The 15,291-nt window shown below is 43.2% G+C and overlaps 1 protein-coding gene across 1 annotated transcript in view; it reads right to left on the reverse strand.

Annotated features, from left to right (window-relative positions):
• The window catches only part of Myo16 (myosin XVI), a 267,093-nt gene that overhangs the window by 210,402 nt on the left and 41,400 nt on the right, over positions 1–15,291 (reverse strand). The window contains exons 4-5 of the mRNA XM_013022725.1: positions 11,395–11,503; positions 3,816–3,940 (exon numbers count right to left, since the gene is read on the reverse strand). Coding sequence (XP_012878179.1) covers positions 3,816–3,940; positions 11,395–11,503 — 234 coding nt within the window. The remainder of the gene's footprint in view (positions 1–3,815; positions 3,941–11,394; positions 11,504–15,291) is intronic.

Genomic DNA, 15,291 nt, shown 5'->3' on the forward strand with positions numbered 1-15,291 from the left:
TCCTTTTGGCTGTGATCTGAGGATCTGAACATGAAGAATGCACTAATTCCATAGCTCCCTGCTTCTTGCTCACAGGGGGAAGGCTGCATTCTGGCTCTGGTATACCAGTACTGCCCTGAGTACAGGAGCTGGGGTTCAGAATCAGACGGGAACCTGAGAAAGGCTCTGGAAGGGGTCAGTGAATCTTGGCAGGCTTTATGACAGTTCTGTAGCTGCTTTTTCAACCTTCTCTCAGTTTAGGTTCTTAATGGAATTTGAAGTTTAGAAATGAAGCCTCGGGATCTATAATGAGATTGGGATTTGGAGAATTTTTAACATTTTCAGATGGGTAAATTTCATTTTGAAGGCATCAGCCTTTCTCAGCAAACTATAATTATACTTGACTTAAATAAGGTTCCTAAGCAATCCTCTGATTTTACTCCACAAACATAATATAAAAGAAACTATCAAGTTCGGAAAAAATAATAAGTTAAATTTAGTGACATGTATACCACCTTCTAGGACTGGTAGAAATGACTCCATAGCATTTTCTTCTGTACAAAGACCAAAGTTCAATAAAATTAAAACAAAAGCTCATTAAATATACTTATTGGTGGAACTCAGGGAAAATTTGTTTTTGTACCTTTATACCTTTATACTTACACTCTTCAATCTGCAATATATAGTACTATATTTCTTATACTTACAATTGGTTGGATGAGAAATGATTTGTCTACTGAAAGCTCCTATCCTAAGAGGCCAAGTTTTCCATCTATCTGCCCATCGATTTCTGTCTACAAAATCATCTACAGCATTCCATCCAGTGGTCCACATGGCTTTTAGAAATATATTTTTATTATACTTGTTCTTCTAGAGTATGAAAGTTTCACCCATTTCTAATTTATTCTTCATGATTCAAATAATCAATACATGATGGGTAGCTTCCTCTGAATGCAGTAGCCTCTGGGTTTCAGGAGGTCTTTTGTGTTAGTATGAAAGTGAATCTATATGACTGAATCAAGAGTGGGCCTATCAGTGGGTGAGCCACGGGCACTAATGACACCAAGGCCACAGGCCAACCTCTGTGGAGAGGAGACAATTCTCACAGGGAAAACTTAAGTCCCACCAGCTGCAGCCTCTTGATGTACCCTGTCTGCTTTACGATTTTTAAATAAGTCATTGCTATGTGGAAAGTAATATTTATGTTTCAATCTCGGCCAGTTCTTCAGTAGAGAAGCAGTAGAAAGGAATCCACATAGGCCAAGAGGTTGCTATCTTTTGTACCTTCTTCAATGGTGATATACCTCATGACTTTGTTCTGATCCAACAGAGAAAATTGTACCCTGTTTGTGTGCAGAGACACAAACCAGCCCCAGCCTCTTGCTAGAAAGGCTGCCCAGACCACTGGCTACAAGCAACACCAACAGAGGCTGAAAAATTCATGTCCAGTGAAGGCTAAATCGGGAACAGCAACAAATGAAACCCAAATCATGTATTTTCTCTGTTACAAGAGAGAAAAGAATGTTTATGAAAGGTCATCATTGTAAAACCTTAGTAGTTAGTCTTTATCTTGATTTCAGTTGACAGTCACCATATGAATTACAAATAGCTAAGCCACTCAAGATATAAAGCTTCCACATTAAAAAGGACAAATGTTTTGGTGTCTGAAATGGAATTTAGACTCCTACAAGTTGAATCTTTTACTACTACTATCTTTCCTAATAGCTGGTTTTCCTTGTAATTATCTGCAATATTTCTATATGTTTTAAACACTGTTCTAACTAGAGACCTATGGTCAACTCCAGATAGCCAAGGAAAGTATGGAATAAAATAATAACTCCTGGCTTATGGGGAGGGGGCTGACATTGTAATCTTTAATTTGAGCTCTGATAGACCCAATTCTGTGGTAAAATAGTTGAGTACCAGTGTCTCAGTAATACATACACTAGCTATTGAAGGGATATTTCTAAAGAGAATTTACACACTCAAACTCAGGAATTTATTTTTAGATGCTTTGGAAGATGGTATTTGTAAAAACAAACCCCATATTTGCCGAAACTTGTGTTTATCTTTAAGAATATTAGTAAAAACTAAGACATTTTTACAAAACCCTTACACTCCATTTGGTTTTTCTGTGGCTTCTTCAAATAAATATGACAGAATCAACATGACACCCCTTTCCTAGAAGTGCAGAATCACAGAGCCTTTTGTTGGGTAGCCTGTCTTTCACGTAACAGTATAGCAATGTGAAAAATTATGCCTCATTTTGAACCACAATTGACCTGCCAACTCAGTCTGTGAACAAAAGTGTTTTGTTATCCTGTCTCCAAAAATAGACAGAAAGGCACAGCACACCCTTCAGAAAAGAAACTCCAGCACAAATAGGTGGGCCCTTCATGGATGCTGGGAATGGAGGACTGAGCTGTGGGGCCACGGCAACTTCCTTGTCTAGTTTGTACTGTCACATTCTGTTTAGTGGCTCAGAGACAGTCATCATGGGATTTAGTCCTGACAGAACAATCACTGGCAATTTTCTCTGTTGAATCAGAACAAAGTCACGAGGTACATCACCATTGAAGGAGGTACAAAAGATAGCAACCTCTTGGCCTATGTGGATTCCTTTCTACTGCTTCACTACTGAAGAACTGGCTGAGATTGAAACATAAATACTACTTTCCACATAGCAATGACTTATTTAAAAAATCATAAAGCTGAAGTATTTTCTAGTAAACAGCTAAAGGGGCTCTATTCTGCTTCGTTCATGGCAGGCATTCTTTTAGGACTTGCAATAAGTGAATCAGTTAAATAGCCCCTCCATTCTTCCCAGGTCATCCCTTCTGGGGTACATCAGCCAGCTCCCAGATTCTGAGTCTAATGAAGAACTCACCACCACCTCCTTTATGGGCGTGCTCAGCAGTGTTTGGAGTCCACCATTCCGCCTTCTTGACTCTCAGAACCTCTCATTCTCTTGGCTTTCCTCCTACGTCCATGTTTATTCTTCTGATTTCACTTCTTGGATTCCCTTCTTCTCCCTCATCTCCGTGGCTCAGTCTTAAATCCTGCTTCCTCCTTCTGCCTCCACTAGTAAGGCTATAATATTATGTTATACTAATACTCTACAAATTCTTTCATCCATTGGGAAATCTTTCCAGATTTCCAGATTTCAATGTCCCAACACTAACTCAGCCCCTCCACTGGGTAGCTAAGAGACCCTCAGACAATATGGCAAATACAGGTCTGTATTTCTTTCTCCAAAGATGGTCTGTTGCCAGTCTTCTCTGTATTGTTTGATGTCAGCTTTAACACTCTGAAGTCTTCTCCAGGTCCCATGTCACACCCATTGGGAGCTCCACTGCGGCCCACAGGGTCTCCTGCTGACACCACCGTGGGGGGGGGGGCTTCTAACTTGAAACACCTTGAGTTCCTTTCACTATCACCTGACCCTAAGCAAAGCCACTGACCTCCCTGGAAAAGCTGCCAAACTGAGCTCTGAGCTGCACCCTGGCCCTATCCTCAACACAAACAACACAGACAGCAATCTTTTGAAATCTGAAGTGTCTCTTATAGAACTTATCAGTATCTCTTTACCTCCCTCAGAGCAAGAGCCAGAGTCTTCAAAGGTCCACAAAATGCTAGCCAAAGAGGCGATATCCTAAGTGTGTTATATGTTATTTTTTACATGTTGCTGTGACTTTCAAGTTTTCTAGGATGGGTATGTAGTACTTTTATGGATCAGAAATGCATATTAATAAATGGGTAATTGTGTCCACTTGTATGTTTTAGAATCAACTTGCTTCATCAATTTAAACCATATCTGGGTAAAATGTACCACTTACCAGTGTCACTCCCTCATCATTTTTCTCATTAACATTCCCTCCTGATGACAGGAAGTGTTTGACATCTGTTAACATATTCAGTGGTCTCTGAAGCTTCATCTGGCGCAGTGAAGTCAGATCTACTCCTAGGGGAGAAAGAATACTGCGTTCAGTCCACACAAAGAGCTACAGCTGAGCACCAAGGATCAGGGTCAGTTGATCCCATGTTCTTTCAACAAACTCTTTCAAGAAGCCCTTCTTCCCCTATGAGCTCTCATTTTTACAGCCAGTTTCTATGTCTCACTAGATTGTAGTCTTTAGGGGAAAAGTCTAGTGTTGATCAGAGTTCTAAAGCCGTTACCAGGCTGTTGTCAAATGTGGAGGTTTTCTGGGAATATCTGTTCTGATATGAAAGACCACTATACACTCATCAAAATAGTTCAAACTACTTAAATTAAATAGAAAGAAATTTTTGGACGTAACTTTTGCTCACTCATTTTTTTCTGGCCAAAATTGTCAATCCTAAAAGAAATATCATGTACTGTAGTAAAAAATGCACTTCAGTTTAAAAAGAAGAGAATACTGAATATCTCCAGTAGTTAACAGCAATACTGGGTCAACGTTAATTGCTATGGCAGTGTTGGAATTAGAGTTGCTCTGAGGACCCTGTTGGAGGATTCTCTGTGCTACCTTTGAGATATTCCTGACCGAAACTACTTCCAAAAAATGTCTAAAGGATGCTGCCTTTGAATATTGCATGATTATTCACATTAAGAAAGGTAACTAGCATTGAGTGAAGTACTTAGTCATTCTCCAGTGAGGTGAGTGATTTATACATAGAAGGTTCATGTGCTGGGCTCCGGTGACTCACAACTGTCATCCTAGCTACTCAGGAGGCTGAGATCTGAGGATCAAGGTTCAAAGCCAGCGCAGGCAGGAAAGACCGTGAGACTCCTATCTCCAATAAACCACCAGAAAACCGGAAGTGGTGCTGTGGCTCAAGCGTTAGAGTGCTAGCCTTGAACTAAACAGCTGAGTGACAGCACCCAAGCCCAGAGTTCAAGCCCCACAACAGACAAAAAAAATTTTTTAAAAGGCTCATGTGTGCTAACTTCTTACTCTCATAGCATTTATTTTTAACCTGAACTGCGATGACAGCTTCACCTCAGGGGTACCCTGTATCTCTTCATTTATCGTCTATCTTCCTGTTCCTGGCCTGCCTCGTGGACAAAGCTGGGTTTTACAGAGAGGATGCATTCTGTTTCCAAGTGAAGGTGAAGAAGGAGGATTACAAATGATGATGGTGATGGTGATGAAGATGATAGAAATGATGATGATGGGCATGAAAGCGGAGATGGAGGGTGACCACAGTAATGGTGATGGTGGATGTGATGGCTGCGATTGTGGTGATGACAATTATCAGGTGATGGTGGTGATCATGACAGTTAAGGTGCTGATGACAGTGTTGTTCGTGGTGGGTATCATGATGCCTTTGACGGTGAGGATGCTGATGTGGGTGATGAGGCTGTGCTGATAATGGCAGCGGCGGCATTTCCCTCTCAAGGTGTTCCGTGTGAACAACTCTCTCTTCTCAGCACTTCCCATCTCGTACAGGAAGGGATCATGTTTCCCTGACACCGCACATGCAAGCACGGTGCTGGCTCCACACTCCTCAGGTGCTGCTCGGAGGTCTGCAGCCGCAAGCCAACTTCTGGGAAGTCACCTTACCTATCTGGATTTTAGGATTATTAGTCAATGAGTCAAATATGAACACACAGTGTTTACACTCTGCCCTGGGCGGAGGTCACCAGGAGCAGGTGCTATTACTTTCCCTGTAGAGCTCTTCACCCCTGTGTAGTCTATGTTTTACGTTTGAACATGGGGTGGGGCGGTGGGAGGGGAACAAAGAATAGAGAGACAATGGCTAGCATTTGTCTTTAGTGCCACATGCATTTGGTGACTGTTGGTTTCACTGTGGGCAGGCTAGTCCTCCTGTGTGTCGGTTCACAGAATGGGGGTCTCAGGAACTGTTAGGAGGATGTGTGGAAAGAGCTAAACCATGGTAAGCACTTGGTAAACATGAGCTGTGGTTATCAACCGCAGATGACAACAGAGCTGGCGCCTTTCATTCAGGTGAGTCTTTCTGTGCGATAGGGACTCACATAGTATCAATGTGAAGCCAGATGAAAGATTTGGATCATGCAACTTGTTGCAAACCATCTTTTCAAGGCCAATCGGTGAAACAGAAGCCCACTTACCATCTTCCTCAGTCTTGAGCATCATATGCTGTATCAGAAGAGCTAGCAGATTCTCCTACTAAAGGAATTAGAGGTCTGCTACAAACCAGTTAAAACTATCACTACATTCCCCATTTTTTGAGGTGTTTGACATGTAATTTAATTTGTGTGTGTGTGTGTTCCAGTCCAGGGGCTTGAGCTCAGGCCTTGGGTGCCATCCCTGATTTTTTTGTGTGTGTATGCTCAAAGCTACCATTTGGGCCACAACTCCACTTCCAGCTTTTTTGGGTGTTTCATTAAAGATTCTCACAGACTTTTCTTCCTGTACTAGCTTCGAATAATAATCTTCAGATCTCAGCCCTCTGAGTAGCTAAGATTCTAGGTGTAAGCCACCAGCTCCTGGCTTTAATTTTCCAAGTATTATTTCTTGGACATCAGCAATCCCTTTTACATCAGAAGTATAAGAAGCCATTTATATCACCTTATTTTGTTAAATGTCATAATATCGCAGTGTTTGTTGCAAACTGAACGGGTCCTTTTGGGAAATGATTTAATCACATAATTAAAATTAAATGACAGGGCAGCCCAAAGATGAAGGGCACACAGTGAAACAGAGGACTGAGACACTGCTCATCAGGACTCAACCTGTGGCCTCTGCAGTGAAGATATCACAGGTGTTGCTATGACACATTACTCTTTTAATTAAGGGCTAAAAACTGAATCAAATATGATATCAATTAAGATGTATGTTTAGATTTTTGTTTTATGTCCAAAAATCTTTTTGACAGTAGTATGTAAATGACTAAATTAGTTGTTCATTACACTTGAAGAAAGTCAAGCAATAGGACATTAGGCCACAGGACATCTATTTGGTAATGGGTAATGGATAAGGGGTAATATTTTCCTAATATATTGTCATTTTTATACTCATTTTGGAAAAAGAAATTAATCCCAGGCATGCTTAGATTTATTCCTGTAAGAGAAAGCTGGCATTCCTTTTCACTAAGAAAATAGGAGAAATAAAGCCATTCTCCTGGAATTCCTAGTTCTTAAATGTGATGTGGTGGCCCATACTGCCTTATTGCACTTAATAATACTTAATAGAAACCTACATTCTGTTAATGGCTCACGTCAATCTGAACCTGTCAACTTTCTTTAACTCTCCTCAGAAGGAAAACTCTTTCTTTGTGTGTGGTTCTCTGCACTGGCTATACCATGGCTGTAACATGGCTATACTGTGGCTGTACGGTTGTGCTATAATGTCCTGAGATAAATGCCCCCCAGGGGACCACAGTCCTTTCTCCATAGTTCCTTCATACCTGCTCTGGGCCAGCTACCTAGACATCACAGGATTCTGAAAACCAACCCCCCTCCCTCCAGGTTTCCCAGCCCTACTTGGGTTAGTGGTACTGTCATACCACTGTGAGATCTTTCTGAAGTGACCATACAGCAGATTGTCCCCTCCTTCTTTAGAGTATCAGATATGCCTGTCTCAATTTTTTTCATCATTTTGTTTCTGAATCATCATTTGGGTACAAGTGAAATATCTCCAAAGAGCCCTCTGTCATTTGTTGTGATACGACACATGTTGGGACTGTAATATGCATCTCTTTATCTCAGAGAATTAGGCTTCATGGGCATAATAAGCCCCAGACTCAGGCAGACTCATGCAGAGTTAGGCAGACAATGGGAAACGAACACATCCTGGCCTTAGATCCTTAACCTAGCCCTGCCCCTGAACCTGGACAGCGGGCATCCCTGGGGACTGTCCTCAACAATTTGGCAGGACCAAACCCAACTTTGTGTGAAGCTGAAAAGCACAGTGTAGGAATGCATTGTGAATAAATTCCATTAAACAAAAGAAATACGTGGGATTATCCTAACCAAATTAATCAGGAGTCCTCTGAAAGATAGACAATGAATTGTAATGATTAAGGTACAGTGACAAGCTTTGGACATGATGCACTTACCCAAATTAGAAAGACCGCAGCAACAGCATGATTGGTAAAGGAAGGGATCACAGTGGAGAGGTATCAAAGAAGGACACTCTGGAGCTTGGTGGCAATTATACATGATGCATGAGAGAAAGCACATGTTCTGATAGTAGCCTTCCATGCTTTTATGGAAAAGGAGTGAATACAGAGTATGAAAGGACAGTAACAGCTTTCATGCTGGACATGCTATTTCAAATCATCTGACCTCCAAGTCAAGATGCATATTAAAAACATTTCCCATAGAGGCTAAAGGTCTTCACAACAATAAAGCCTGAGCAATAATCCTGGGACCTAGACAGTGGTAACAACATGAGCAAAAGAGTGGGGTCACTTAGACATTGTGCAATGAGGAAAAGGAAGGTCTCCAGGAAGGCTGACACTGAGGGACCCAAATGGAATCGGGGCATAAAAGGCAGCATGGAAAGAGGCTCACAGAGAGGGAAGGAAAACTGCAGAAAAACCACCAGAGAGTTTTCTGGCTGGATGGCTGAGGCTGATGACCGCTGAAGAGACATAAGGTCATAAGGAGAAGAAAGAAATGGCCCTGGTATAGAAAGTTCTGGAAGGCTAAGGTGGGCTGTGGGTAGAAAGCTCTCTGGCAGAAGTTGCTGGGGCATTCCAAGTGGCTGGCAGGATAGGAAGCTGAATGCCAGCAGCAGAGTAACGGGGCAGGCAGGCCAAGCTTTCCCCCTAGGACCTCGGAGCAGGTGGGGTGTGATGTCTGCCCAGTCAGTGAAGTATCAGCTTTGATGGGGGCCCTGGTATTATATACGTGTGCATATGTGAATATATACATAAGTATGTGTGTATACATGTACATGTAAATATGTACATATGTATGTATACACACACACACATACATGCTGATACTCTTCCCACATCACCTTGATCTCTGCCCTCGCTGCTTTTGTCCCTATGCATTTCATTTCAGAATTGATTGCTTTTCCTGTGCTCCGGCTGGTTTGCCTTGTGCGGGAGATATAACATCCGTCAAAGGCTCAATCAGCCCTTTTGACTGGCCCATTTTACATCTCAGAAGCCTAGGTGGGGAGCTGAGGTTAACTGCTTGGGCCCAGGTTCGCAACGTAAGCTGGAGTGACAGTACAATTAGGGCCGGTGACGAGGGATCTTCCAGGTATCAGCTCGCTGGGGACCTCGCCTGCTCCCCCTGCCACCGTGGCAGCAGACAGCACGGCATCTACCAATTTGCAGCAGCAAGAGGCACCATGGGAAGGATGCAGGCTTGGCCACTGCCCGGTGATGGCCACCCAGGGTTGAAATACCAAGGGCCCAAGAACAGCAATCTCCTCAGTGTGCAAAGTGAGAGATTTGGGAAGACATCAGCCTAGGCTGCTACCACAGATAATTCCACACGTGCTCCATGGAGAGGGCCAGGGAATAAATGGAGGTGGATGGTGTTTACATGGAACTGTGCAGATGCAGGACAGAGACTGACAGATGCAGAAAAAGCCCAAGCGGGGGGGGGGGGGGGAAGGGAAGGGAGGGGAGGGCAGATGGAAGAAAAGATCCAGCCAGTACTGACAAAAGGAAAATGGAATTAAAAACTGTAGAGATATCAAATTGAGTTTGTTCCAGAAAATGTGTTTCTTACAAACTGATTATGGCAGCCACACTCATGACAGATTTTCTCCTGGTCATCAGAGAAGGGAGCGTCCTCCTATTTTTGTTCCTTTTTTTTTTTTAAATCAACCTTCCACAGTAATACACCTATTTGGGGGCTTTCCCTTGGCTAGATCATGTCAGCTGTGCACATACCAATATTTCCTACCAAACAAAACCTTCTACTGAGTTGGAAAGATGTAGAAGGATGTTGATGTATTTGCTAGCAGCTATTCAATTTTCTTTTCTAAAAGGAAACATTTAGGACTGTGGCTTTCAGAAATTCAGACCAATATGAAAAGCAGAAAACAGGCATAAAACTAGCTCGCCAAAGAAGCACAGCCACATTATTTCTGATGTGGCAGCTGGAAATCTATTTTATTTATATACAGACAAGAAGTGCACAGAGTTAATGTGCCAGCTTCATGGATTTGGAGCCAAGTCCATTCCCAACAGCACAATCTCTCTTTTTTCTCTCTTGATTATGATGATGATTACATAGTTGTTTTTGTAATAAGCAATCGTCATCGGTTCTTACTCTCTTGACTAGATTTTCAGCCTACCTCAAGTACATATGGTGGTCAGCACCGTGCACTAAGTTTTTCCAGAAAATCTAGAACTGTGACCTTCCTCGCAAGTTGTTCAGGGGACGTGGGCATTAACCTTCAGCCAGGAAATCCTGGCTTCAAGCATCCTTCCCTGTATACTGCTTTGACCTTGCCTAGGTGACCTTCAGCTTAGGCAGCCTCATATGCGTCAAGGCAAACCTCTCCTCCCTTGCTTTTGTGAACCAATGAGACCTTGTGCTTATGAATTCGTGACTGCCAAGTACTAATTATTATTTTAAGCTCTCCTAAGAATAAACCTTGTAAGACAAGCAAGTGCAGGAGATTAAGCAGGCAGAGCACAGGGAAGATGATGGGACCACTTCCCTCAGTGGTGGGAAGGGGAGCTTCACTGGGCCAGGGCCTCTTCCAAGTGGAACCTTCCCTCTGAGCAGGGTCATCTTTGTAAAGCACTGTCCCCTCCTGGCTGTCATCTGTACCTCACCAGCAGGGCAAAGGAGGGCTTGTGTGGCTCTCCACTTTCTCGCCATGCCACGCCCCAGGATTCCAGGGCCTCCTACTCTCCCACCCCCAACAGGGCTGAGTCATGAATTACATGCTGGCTCCGTGTAATTAACTCCCCTGTCCCTGTCAGCCACCTGTCGGAGCTCAGCCCCCATGTCTTTCTGGCTCACATTGTAACAGCCAGGGGCTCTCTTCTGCGGATGCTCCTGCTGCTCAGCATCACCGAGCGGATGAAGGCAGGCCACCCACACGGCTCTGCTTGTGATGTCAATGGCTTCCCATTTGACTGGGATCCCGCACATTGGGGAGAAAATACTTAAGATGACCTGGCTCCCATGATCTTGAAATTCCACTGTGTGCTGGCTCACTGCCCTTCCTGAATAGTTCATAATTACAAACACTGTCCTGCTCATTACACACCTCACATGCTGCTCAGCTTCCCTCCACCACTGCCTTCTAGGTTTCTGCCGGCTTGTGGAAAGCAGCCTCAAGGACTGCACAATTCAATGCAAACAGTGGGAAGGGAGGAAGGAAGGGCCGTATTCACTGACTCACGGAGGAAATGTCAGTGTGAATGCATAGCAGCATACTTATGAAGATGAACAGGTATGTATAATTCCACAATGTATTTATTTCTAGGTTTTTATTTATTTTTCCCCTCAAAAAAGTTCCAGCCTACCATTTTCATCCAGATAGGTCAACAGGATAGAGCTGGATTCTGTCCCTTCGAGAGCGTAATCTAGGGGGATGTTTCCGTTGACATCCTGGAGAAGAACATCGGCCCCAGACTGTAGGAAAAAGAAGGAAAAACAATGGCATTATACATATCAGGCAGGCAAAAAGCAGACGCCATGCTTCATTCAGCCCCAATCGGCAATCAGTGGCCAGATATAGTTTGTGTTCGATAAAACCCTGAAGAATCATGGAGGAAGTCAGAATCATTTTGCAGGGAACTATATTAAACTCTGTGTAGTGACACTTAGGCTCACAAAGCATTCCAGCAAGCACAGGACGTCATGGCCCGGCTGCATCTCCATCCCATTGCTAGGCAGGTAGAGCAATGGCTCCAAGCAGAGGTGAGCTCCGTACTGTCGGCTGCTGCTTGGTGCCCTTGGCTTATGCAATCTTCAGAACATCGGAGCTGTGAACTCCTCATGACCAACTGGAAATAGTTAAGTTCCTTACTTCAGAGAAACTTCATGGAACTGTTCTTGTGCCACAGTGACTTAGGGTTTATGCTAACGGTTCCCAGTGGGTTTTTCTCTCCTCTCAAACTATACTGAAAAGCGAAACCCGTGGCCACTAAGGGCCTGATGAGATGAATTAGGTTGGTTATACCACATCTTTTAAACCCAGAGTGACATTTTTTTTGGGGGGGGTACAGTCGTGGGCCTGAACTCTGGGCCTGGGCACTGTCCTTCAGCTCTTCAGCTCAAGGCTAGAGCTCTACCACTTGAGCCACAGTGCCACTTCTGGCTTTTTTTTCTGCTTATGTGGTGCTGAGGAATCGAACCCAGGGCCTCATACATGCAAGGCAAGCGCTCTACCACTGAGCCACCTTCCCAGCCCCTCAGAGTGACATTTTTTGGTGGCACTCCTGGGAACTGCTGTGCTTCTAACCTCTCTGTACATCCAGCTTAGAGGCAAGGGAAGTTTTGCACTAACTCTTAGGCATTGGTCATAGGAAGCATCTCCACTGCTCATTATTGTTTATGGAGTTCCCCGTTCAACTTACACATGGCTATGAGCCCATCTCTAAGGGTAGGGGATGAACACACACTCCTTAGCCCCAGCAGGAGTATCTGCTTCTGACATGTGCTTTTCCTATATTCTTCCCAGTTCTCTTGCTCACAGAAGTAGTCAATTCCTTTTTAATAATGAATAATTATTTATCTTCAGCCTATTTTGTTAAAATAACCGGCAGAGATCCTTTTGGTTAGAGTCTAACAGAGCATTTTCAGGAGTGGAGAGGCTCATGGACCCCAGCTCCCAGATAGTCTGGGGCTTGGCGCATTCGTGAACGCGAGTAGTCTTGTGAGATTCAGGCTGGTGGTGAGTGCGGCGTGATTGATGCAGCACATAGTGGAGTTAACTTTACCAGGCTCTCACTAGGCTTGGCTATCTATCTCTGTGTAAATTCTACAGAAACAATAACTACAAGGATAGTGGTGTCACATTGAATATAAATGAAAAGGAAGGAAGGAAGGAAGGAAGGAAGGAAGGAAGGAAGGAAGGAAGGAAGGAAGGAAGGAAGGAAGGAAGGAAGGAGGAAAAGAGAGGGAGGGAGGAAGGAGGGAAAAAAGGAAGGGGTGAAGGAAAGAAGGAAGGAAGGGAGGGAGGGAGGAGAAAGGGAAGAAGGGAGGAAGGAAAGAAAAGGAGGGAGGGAAGGAAGGACTGGGAAGGAAAGTGTTAGAGAAGGGAAGAAAAGAGTAGGGAAGAAGAAAGAAGGGAATGAAAGAGGAAGAGAAGGAAAGGAAGGAAAGGGAATGCTGAGGTGAAGAGGAGGGAAGGAGAGAAGAGTGGAGGGGAGGACAGGACAGAACTAGTAGCCGAGTTCTAACCACTGGTCTTTGGAAAATGTTAGAGCACATCTGTGAGTTCTCTGCACCCTCACTCTGCCACAGAGTCGATTCCTCAGGTCCTTCCTCTCACTTCTGGATGCCTGTGGCTTCTAGTTCTTTCTGTGCTTTCCCCAAAACCTTAGTCTTCCTGTGTCCTACTGTGAGGGAGTTCAGAGCTCCCGCAGGAATACAGCAGGAATTATTTTATGCCATCGCCTACAGAACTTATACTTGGAGATAATGCCTTGACAAAAAAGGGCTGGCGTAAAGCTAAGAATGGAGACTCCTTGGCAGGCTGCAATAAATGATTTTGGCATGTGCAGCTTTAGCAATTTTGAAGTTATTTATAGGAATCCAGACAATTTCTAAAGGCAAAACCTGCCCCTTTGGGATGCAGGGATCCCAAAACTCATTTCTGCACTGACACAAGCAGACCTCGAGAGGAAAGCAAGGGTCTCCTTCTCAGCAGGGAACAGCAGGTAAGTGTTTTATGCCAGAAACACAAAAGAATCCGCATATGGAATAAAGTAGGAGAGCTGGTCTACATTGAGTGCCTGAAAATGGCCCAGAAGCTTGCTGACATCTCACACATACACACATGCCACATTCTCCCTTCTGCATGAGTTAACGTTACTGCAGCATGTTTTTGTTATTCCACTTTAAGATCACCGAGAATGCCATTGATAGGATTCATACCTGGGATATTTTTTTTTATTTGACCATACAGGTCAAAAGTAAATGTACGTTTTTAACGAATAATGGATCCCATTAAAACAATTTGATTGTTGCAATACAAAAGTTTTCTCAAAATGTCAAAACCTTTCTCTCTCTCTCTCTTCCCTCTCTCTCTCTTTCTCTCTCTCTCTTCCCTCTCTCTCTCTTTCTCTCTCTCTCTCTCTGTCTCTCTCTCTCCCCCCCTCCTCTCTCTCTCTGTGTATGTGTTTACTGGTACTCCAGATGGAACTCAGGACCTTGTACTCTAGCACACTGTTGGTGTTCTCTCTCTTGGGCCATACTTTTAGTCTATCACTTTGTTGGTTAGACTATTTCCAGACTATAGAAATAGAATGTCCCAAACTGGCTTTGAAGCATGATCCTTTGCATCTCAGCCTCCTCAGTAGCTAGGATTAGAAGAATTAGCCATGCACATCTATCAAGATCATTTCTCTTAGTAGCTTCATGGGGTCCTAATTTGTAGCATATCAAATGGACACTAAACCATGGACCAGAGAGTTATCAAATGGACACTAAATCATGGACCAGAGAGTTAGCACTAAGATACTCTACTTGATCTTATTATTTATGTTGAATGATTGTTCATCTTGCTAGGGTTTAAATTCACACTCACAGTTTTCTTGCTCTATTAGTATTTTACCACTTGAACTATACCTCCAAGTCCTGCTTTCTTTTTGGTTATTTTGGTTATTTATGCCCAAATTGACTTTAAGCTGCACTCTTTAGTTAGCTTCTTGAGAATCTAACATACAGACATGAGTTTCTGGCACTTAGTTTCTGCTAGTTTTTATTTTAAAAATAATTAGAACCCCCTAGGTATAGCAAATCAACTCTGTTTTGCAAAGTGAAAGCAAATTAGTAGGTCAATTCAATAAAAATGGGTAAATATGATTCAATATATTATATGCATCATGGAAATACTCCTTACTTCTTACAATTAATATAAGATGATTATAAAGCACAAAACAACCAAATGTGTCACTTGTAATAGTTCCTGTCTATGATTAATTACATGCATGTGCTACTTGCTCATCTAAGATATGTACTTGATAATCATTTGAGATGTTCATATTACATTTCAAATCTAATTCTCCTAATAGGAGTCCCATATGTACATCTTCAGCTGTAAATATAAAACTCTCCTGAACTGGTGCACAGATTAATGATGCTGTCTCCTTGCATGTGGGCTTGACCCTTTCTGAGCATTCACATTAATTCCCTCCTGTGTTGCTACGTGCATTTGATGGGATGTCTGCTTACATTATTGTAGATGAGATGCA

This window comes from Dipodomys ordii, unplaced genomic scaffold (assembly GCF_000151885.1).
Source record: "Dipodomys ordii isolate 6190 unplaced genomic scaffold, Dord_2.0 Scaffold64, whole genome shotgun sequence".
NCBI lineage: Eukaryota > Metazoa > Chordata > Mammalia > Rodentia > Heteromyidae > Dipodomys > Dipodomys ordii.